The following is a 9,091-nucleotide window of genomic DNA, read 5'->3' as shown; positions in this document are numbered from 1 at the left end:
AACGTTGTGGTGGACTCTGCTTCCCTGTAACCCTGTGTGTGCTGTGATGTATATAGATGGTCTGATGGTTAGGGGGCTAGGCTGGGAACTGGGGGATCTAGGTTCTGTCCCCAACTTGGCAGCTTATTTGTGATACAAGCTTGGCAGCTGGGGTGGGGTAGGCTGGGGTGATATCCAACAAAACCACATTTGGGCCTTAGGTTTATGCTCTGGAGTGGAGAAGGGAAGATGCCAGGAACCTGGCTGTGTCCTAACAAACTCCCCTCAGTAACATCCAATCCGCTGGGACAGCCCTGCAGAATTCCCTGGATCTCTATGGGCCACGAGGCAGCTGATCCAGGGAGCCATGCCCCACTAGAAGGGGTTTGCTGATTGGATTCTTCTCCAATGAATACTTCCCAGAATCCTCCGACGGATCTGATTGGTTTTCAAGCTGTCGATGATGGGGTTCAGGACGCAGTGGGGAATAGGGGCACCAGCAGGTAGGCATCGGCCAGGAGCGTGTGCATGAAGGGGGATGTAGATGGGACAACCAATGAGTGGGATGTAGATGGCGCAGCAGGTGTGAGAGATGCAGGTGCTGAATGCCTTGACGTGCTCTTCCGAGGAGGCAGTGCTCAGGACGGCCTTCAGGATCATGACATACAACGGGTGCATGGACAAGGAATCCAATTCCTTGGTCAGTACCGTGGCAGTCAGACCTTACAAGCTGTTGACCTGTTTGTCCCCACGGGCCAACCTCCGCACATCTGAATGCAGGCAGAACGAGTGGGTGAGCACAATGGCACCACAGAAGGGAGCATTTCAGTGATGTTTTCTAGCATTCTTCTCACAACACAGCCAAGTTAAGTTTCTGTAACTGCTCGAGTAAAGTCGCAAGCTATGGTGGAAAGATACAATATACATCCAGGGGAAATTCTGCGCTAGAACACACACAGAGGTGCTAGTTGGAGTCAGCAGCAGCCACACTTGGGCAGCCGTTCAAGGCTAACAGATAGGTAGATATGCAGATTGATGCTAGATGGTTGGAAGGAGGGATGGAGGGATAGATTCATGTGTAGAACTTGGCCTCTGAGGTGGGAACAGTCTTGTACCAGGTGCTGTTGGGAAAAGGAGCATTGGTGATATTCAGTGTTAAAGATGAGGCAATGGTATGGTTAAAATAAGCAATGATCTAAACTTTCATCCCCCAGCTGAGGTCAGAATTAACTTCTGCTAAAAATAATTACTTGTGTTCATGGCGATTCTGTTCTTCCAGGTCTTGGCCAGGATTGTCAACCTAGCTGGAAGGAAGGAAGCACCAGAACTTTCATGAGAGAACTTCTTCCATGGGATTTCCAGCCCGAGAGTCTCCAAGGTTCCTTTTAGATCAGAATTGAAAGCTCTGGGTGCCTCTCTGAACTTTCTGCGTCTCACAAATCACAGTTCAGCATCCAACACTAGTGGGGGCCAAAACCCAGCCTGGATCTCTCTGGAGAGAACAGCCTCAGCACCCGGCCCCTGATCGGCTTGGTCTTCATGCCGTATATGATGGGGTTCAGCATGGGCGGCACCAAGAGGTGGAGGTCTGCCAGCAGGATGTGGATGTGCTCAGGGATGTTCTGGCCCCAGCGCTGCGTGTAGAAGGAGAACAGTGCCGGGGTGTAGAAGACCAGGATGACGCACACGTGGGAGCCACAAGTGCTGAAGGATTTCAGGTGCATGTCCCTGGAGGACAGGCTCAGGACAGCCCAGAGGATCAGGATGTAGGAGATGGCGATGAAGATGGAGTCTGTGCCCACCACAAAGGTCGCGGCCGTTATCCCGTAGACATAGTTGGGCGTGGTGTCCCCGCAGGCCAGCTTCACCACGGCCATGTGCTCGCAGTAGGAGTGGGAGATGACCCTGGGCCCACAGTAGGGCAGGCGACTGACCATGCACGTTAGGGGGGTCATCAGCCCGATGCCCCGCACAAAGACGGCCAACCCGATCTTGGTGACGATGGCGTTGGTGAGGATGGCGGTGTAGCGCAATGGCTTGCAGATGGCGACGTAGCGGTCGAAGGCCATGGCCAGCAGCACCCCCGACTCCATGGCAGAGAAGCTGTGGATGAAGAACATCTGGACCACGCAACACTCCAAGCCGATTTCATGGGAATGGAACCAGAAGATGCTCAGGATCTTGGGCCCGGTGGAGGTGGTGAGCACCAGGTCGATGCCTGCCAGCATGCAGAGGAAGTAGTACATGGGCAGGTGCAGGCTCGGCTCCGTCGTGATCACATAGAGGAGGGTGAAGTTCCCCAGCAGGGCCACAACGTACATGGCACAGAACGGGAAGGCGATCCAGAAGTGGGTGGCCTCCAGCCCCGGAATGCCCATTAGGAGGAAGGTGGAGGGATTGGAGTGATTGTAGCGGGACATGGCGCACGGATGGTTTCCAGGACCATTTCGGAGGCTGGAATTGAAACCACACGGCGGGTTAGTGTCGGCAATAAAAACGCTTTGTTGCTGTGGGGTGGCCCCCTCTGGGCCCCAGCGCAGGCAGAATGCCCCTGTCTGCCTTCTCCCCTATGGAGAACTGCAGCCACGTCACACCCGCCCCCCTCCACCAGCTCCTGGGCCTCCCCAGCTTCATTCACCGCAGGATCCAGTTCAAAATGGCCGTCTTTTCTACATCTCTCCCGGGATTTGCTCAAGCTGCGCCCATGGATCTTTTCTCTATGCTCTTCTCACTGCTGCTTCCCCTCAGAGCTGGACCACAGCTGTACCCCCAGTTCCAGTTTGGGGGACCTGAAACATCAACTAGCCCAATGTCTGAATGGCTTTAGTTGACAGCCCAGAAGGGTTTGAACACAAGAGAAATGGAAGGTTCAGTAGAACCCTGAGATGGGGTCACAAATGGGGTCATCCCTATGCCTTAGAAGGGTGTAAAAAGCATCTCCTTCTGGGGAGGGGCAGGTGATGGCTGAGCCTTGTGGGAGCACTGAATCAGCACTCTCCCTAGGCCTCATCCTTCACTTTCGGGCTGCGTTAGTCAGTTGTGGGGCTGCCCCATGGAGGTGGTAGGATTGCACGCACCCTGGGCTCTAGCAGCCATATGGACTTCCTATTTGTAGGGGCCTTTGGTCCTGCATTATGCCATGGAAACCTGCGTCACCTGGAAGTTAACTGAGGTCAGTATGTGTAGATGACAACTGTAATAAGAACATAAGAACGGCCCTACTGGGTCAGACCAATGGTCCATCTAGCCCAGTGTCCTGTCTTCCAACAGCGGCCGGTGCCAGGTGCTATAGAGGGAATGAACAGAACAGGGCAATTTCGAGTGATCCATCCCTTGAGTGTTGTCCAGTCCCAGCTTCTGGCAGTCAGAGCTACAGGGAGACCCAGAACATGGGGTTGCATCCCTGAGCATCTTAGCTAATAGCCACTGATGGACCTATTCTCCATGGACTTAACTAATTCTTTTTTTTGAACCCAGTTAGACTTTTGGCCTTCACAACATCCCCTGCCAACATGTTCCACAGTTTGACTGTGCGTTGTGTGAAGAAATACTGCCTTTTGTTTGTTTTAAACCTGCTGCCGATTCATTTCATTGAGTGACCCCTGGTTCTTGTGTTATGTGAAGGAGTAAATAACAATTCCTGATTGACTTTCTCCACACCACTCATGAGTTCATAGACCTCTACCATATCCCCCCTTTGCCATCTCTTTTCTGGGCTGAACGGTCCCAGTCTTTCTAATCTCTCCTCATATGTTTTTTATTAGATCTTTTTTAAGAATTACTATTTTTAGTTTGAGCCTCTATTATGGTGTTTTTAAATAACTTCCATGCAGCTTGCAGGCATTTCGTCTTTGTGACTGTTCCTTTTAATTGAAGTTTAACAAGCTTCCTCATTTTTATGTAGTTCCTTTTTTTGACGTTAAATGCTACCGTGGTGGGCGTCTTTGGTATTTCCCTCCCACGAGGATGTAAAATTTCATTACATTATGGTCGCTATTACCGAGCAGTTCAGCTGTATTCATCTCTTGGACCTGATCCTGTGCGCCACTTAGGATTAAATCGAGAATTGCCTCTTCCCTTGTGGGTTCCAGGACTAGCTGCTCCAAGGAGCAGTCCTTAATGGCGCCTAGAAATCTTATCCCTGCATCCCATCCTGAAATGACATGTACCCAGTCAGTGGGGTGGGAGTAGTAGAAATCCCCCATTATTATTGAGATTTCTGTATGTGTAGCCTCTCTAGTCTCCTGGAGCATTTCACAATCCCCGTCACCAACCTGCTCAGGGGGTCAGTAGTATATTCCTACTGCTATATTCTTATTATTCAAACATGGAATTTCCATCCATAGAGATTCTATGGTACAGTTTAATTCATTTAAGATTTTTACTATATTTGACTCTCTGCTTTCTTTCACACTCCACCAGCACAACCTGCTCTGTCATTCCAATATATTTTGTACCCTAGTATTACCGTGTGCCACTGATTATTATTATTCCACCAAATTTCTACAATGCCTATTATAGCAATATCCTCATTTAATACCAGGCACTCAAGTTCACACCTAGTATTTAGACTTCTAGCATTTGTATACCGGCACTTATAAAATCTGTCAATATTTATCTGTCTGCTAATAAAGTTGCAATGATCGTAATACTTTAATAACTACACTTCAACAGTGCTCTTTAGACATAGGTCTCAAAATCTTTCACAAAGGAGGGGAAGTATTGTTATCCTTAACTGTACAGGTGGGGAAACTGAGGCACAGAGAGAGGACTCGGTCAGCTACAGAATGGGAAATAGAACACAGGTCTCCGAATTTCCAGTCTATGGACTTAAACTCGTTAAACAAGGAGGGAAGCAAAGTCCTCCAGTGCTTAAGCGTCATATAGACTTTGTGCTCTAGGCCCAAGGATAAATCCTCTATCCCTAAAATGCTCTGAGAATTCCAGTCTCACGGGCCAAGAAACATTTCAAAGCCTGGTTACCAGGGTTCACTTTGTGTGGTTTGCAGTTTAAGGCAACCTATTTCAACGTCACTACTGGGGAAATGTTGTCCAGGTATTTTTCTCTCTGAGAGTTGATTGTAGAAAGAATGGAGCCCGCAGGGTAATAAACTAGGTGAGCTTTGAGTTCCTTGAGCCGCATCCGTAGCTGGTATACGCAAGCACAGTTCCCCCTGACGCCAACGGGACAGTGCGTGTGCAGATGCCAGAGCTAACTGGCTGAGACGGCCATGAACGTCCTTCGTCCTGTATCCCTGTGTCTGCAAAACCACTTCATTTCTCTGCCTCTCTGTTCCTGGCATTATGTTATATAACCCTTGGGCAGCACTGATACACCCACTGGTTCCTGGCATTGTACCACATCTTGCCGTGTATAATAAAGCACCTTCAGATGCATGTTCCACACAAGATGCTGTGTTCCCGGGGTGCCGTCCTAGAGCCAGTTTCTCCTTGTGTCCACTGCTTCACTCCTTATGAATGCACATCCCCCTCCCCCATGGGACTCCAGTCACAGCCCTTTCCTGCACCCACTGTATTAGACCCTCACAATCGGGAGAAGCAGTTCCTGCCCGTGGACAGCAGGAAGTTCAGAACTAGCCCATCCCTTTGGCCTGTTTGGGCTCACTCACCACACAGACTATCCCCTTGGCCTGGGCAGAAAATTTCTTCCCTAACTCTGCCTCTCTCCCACCTGCCCCTTGTGCCTCAAAGGCAGGGAGTTTTATCTCTGGTGTCCAGTCAGTCACGTTTGCTCTTGTCATGTGCCCTGCAACTACACCTCCCAGCTATAAAGGGCCAGGGCCTTTCTGGCCTGCCCTGGGGCATGAATGCACATCTGCCCAAGGCCCAGCGCTTTGCTATAGGTTCCCAAACATTTACACGGCATCTGAGACAGAGACATTGTTGGATGAGCTCCTCCACTCCCATCCAGGATCGCATGGACCACGTCCCCGTCCCTGGCAAGCACATAATAGCCCTGTGGCAACTAGTTGCCTGTCGTTGCTTACGTGGAAATGTAATGAGAAAATATTTATGTATCATTAGCTACTGAGAGCCGGAACCAAGGAGAAGAGCCAGTAGCAGCGAGTCACCAGTCAGTGCCGCATGGACACAGCTTGGGAACGAGGCCTGTTGATAAACGTACACAGTTTATGTGGTGTTGTCATCGCCGGATTGGTCCCAGGCTATTAGAGAGGCCAGGTGGGGGAGGGAATCTCTTTACTGGCCCAACTTCTGTCGGTGAGAGAGAGACACAGAGCTCAGTGTGGCCCAGAACCTGGCCTCTCTCACCCACAGAAGTTGGTCCAATAAAAGAGATTCCCGCCCCCACCTTGTCTCTCTGCGCACAGTTTAGACAGGTTTGACTGTGGGTTCCACTAGCTCCCCACAGACAACTCTTTGGACCTGCACGTAGCTAACTGCATCTCATTCACTTTGTGTGCAAAATAATTGCCATTTTGTTTAAAATGCAAAACCGGTTGGAGATTTTAAAAAGTCCCCGGAAATGGAAACCCACTTGGTAATACATGAATTGCGGTAGAGGCCGGTGCAGATGAGGCTGCAGCATTCGATTCCCAGTCATTTGCCTGGGGAAAGCTTCCCTGTATTGGTAAAAAACAGCACAGGAACGCGAGGGGGGGGGGAGGGTAACTGTGAATTTTTAACCCTTTCCTCTCTACTTCTTGTCTGCACCGTCTGTGCCGCCGATGTTGTCCATTAGTGATGGGCTGGAATGTGTCTCCTCCCTGGATGTGCTTAGTTAACGCAGAAGCATGAGTTTAGCCATGGCAGATACATTCCGCAGCACAGCAAGTGTGTTCTCTCGGGAGCTCCCTGGTGCCTTTAGTAGCGGTGTTCTGTCTGGCTGTCCCTGCTGCTGTCAGCAGTACTGCACCGGGGGGCCGGAGTTTGAAGAGAGCTTGGACCCAGTTTGTCAGGCGCTCTGCACCCACGATTAGCCTGTGTTTCCCCATGAAGCTCCTGGCATGTGAAGCAGCATGTACCCGGCACATTCAGCGGCACAGCTTGGGCATTCTGCCTAGATGTACATAGTCCCTCTGGCCACATGCGTGAGTACCGCTAATCTGCTTCCAGAGCTGGGGACAGTGAGACAAAGAGGCTGTGGGTCTGATCCTGCTTCCACTGAAGGCAGTGGCAAAACTCCCACTGACTTCCAAGATGCAGTATTGGGCTGTTACTTTCTAGCAAGAAACCTCAAAGCTAGCGAGAGTCCTGGTTAAAATTCCTACCTCCCAGTGCTACGGTCCATGCACTGCCCTGGGATCCAGCCGTGCTGTGAGAAAAGCTGGGATGATTGATGGTATTTCTGGTTTGGGAAAAGCCGGAGTTGTCACAGAACACACCCCATGCCCCTCATGTTATGGGGATCTTCCTACATTTCACCCCAGTGAGAGGCCGATAATTACACCTCTACCCCAATATAACGCTGTCCTCAGGAGCCAAAAAATCTTACCACAGTATAGGTGAAACCGTGTTATATCGAACTTGCTTTGATCCACCGGAGTGCGAAGCCCTGCCCCCCCGGAGCACTGTTTTCCCGCGTTATAGCCGAATTCGTGTTCTATCGGGTGGTGTTCTATCGAGGTAGAGGTGTACCTCACTGCCGACCAATGTTAGAGCAGGAAGCCGTGCTGCTGGTTGAAAAGCAATCAGGGACCATGGCTGCTGCGGCTGAAATGTATGTAAAACCAGACCTTGCAGAGAAGTGAATTTATACAAAAAAGTCTGAGTCACCAAAGAGCTGCAGCCTGGACGGTTGTGATGCCAAAAGTAGTGCAAGTAAACACGGGAGACCAGAGGATTACACGGTGTTACCACACGGGTGTGTGTCTAAGGTTGTAGAAAAGAACATTTGAGGTTGTGTTCATTGAGGAATAATTTGCAATCACATCATTAAAGACTAAGAAATTCATACAAAGGGGGCGGATTTCAGGTTGCGTTATCGTTGGCATTTCTTGAGTTCTGAGTCCTTCCCATTCTCACAATGCCTTTTCCCCGTGTTATTAAATAGTTCATTCATATAGAGCCAAATTCTGCTCAGTTACACTGCTGTAAATCCAGAGTAGCTCTGCGTTAATCAGTGGGACCATTTTATATTTACACCAGCGTGACTGAGAACAGGATTTGGCCCAAAGTTTCCCAGTGCATTTAAAAATGATGCATTAACAGAGCCCCTGATTAAATCCGTACTGCCCCAACTCACCTGGATCCGGCTGTATCTTCTTCACCTTCAGTGAATGCTAGAGACACACACAATCTGCATGATTATCCAGTCTGCCGGGACAACCCATCTGGGGGTATTTATACCTCTTAAAGAATCCTCTTTACTCCCCCAGCTGGGAATTCAGAGCCTTTCTTCATCACAGAGGAAAATCAGCCATCAGGCGTAGGGAATGGCCACAACTAGTAACAGTAAATTAACCCATTGCTATTTTACAGGAGCTTAATAGCTACATCTCTATTCAATAGTATGGGATTGATCTTCAAGAGAGGACGTGCTAGGGTGTGTGTAAAAACAACAAGGAGTCTGGTGGCACCTTAAAGACTAACAGATTTATTTGGGCATATGCTTTCGTGGGTAAAAACCTCACTTCTTCAGATGCATAGAGTGAAAGTTACAGATGCAGGCATTATATACTGACACATGGAGAGCAGGGAGTTACTTCGCAAGTGGAGAACCAGTGTTGACAGGGCCAATTCAATCAGGGTGGATGTAGTCCACTCCCAATAATAGATGAGGAGGTGTCAATTCCAGGAGAGGAAAAGCTGCTTCTGTAGTGAGCCAGCCACTCCCAGTCCCTATTCAAGCCCAGATTAATGGTGTTAAATTTGCAAATGAATTTTAGTTCTGCTGTTTCTCTTTGAAGTCTGTTTCTGAAAACAGGTGTGTGTGGGTGTGGGTGTGGGTGTGTGCATGTGCCTAGTTTAATTGTGCAAATACCCCCTAAGGCATGTCTGCATGAGGGGATCTGCACAACTGAGGGCTGCATGTGCAAAAGTGTCTATGACGTTTGAAGACTTGTCCCAACATGTTCAGGGCTCTGTTTAGGTTGGACTATGAAGTCATCAGTGCCCTGTCTGGTTAAGAGGG

The 9,091-nt window shown here is 49.5% G+C and overlaps 1 protein-coding gene across 1 annotated transcript; it reads right to left on the bottom strand.

The window, feature by feature from the left end:
• Window positions 1–1,439: 1,439 nt before the first annotated feature.
• LOC128843744 (olfactory receptor 52P1-like) lies at window positions 1,440–2,399 on the bottom strand. Its single transcript, XM_054040873.1, has one exon. It carries the CDS (start codon window positions 2,397–2,399, stop codon window positions 1,440–1,442), a length of 960 nt encoding a protein of 319 aa, XP_053896848.1.
• Between the last annotated feature and the right edge of the window lie 6,692 nt (window positions 2,400–9,091).

This window comes from Malaclemys terrapin, chromosome 1, assembly GCF_027887155.1.
Source record: "Malaclemys terrapin pileata isolate rMalTer1 chromosome 1, rMalTer1.hap1, whole genome shotgun sequence".
Lineage (NCBI taxonomy): Eukaryota > Metazoa > Chordata > Testudines > Emydidae > Malaclemys > Malaclemys terrapin.
Note: the sequence above shows the minus strand (reverse complement) of the source record. Positions and strands in the feature narration are given on the sequence as shown.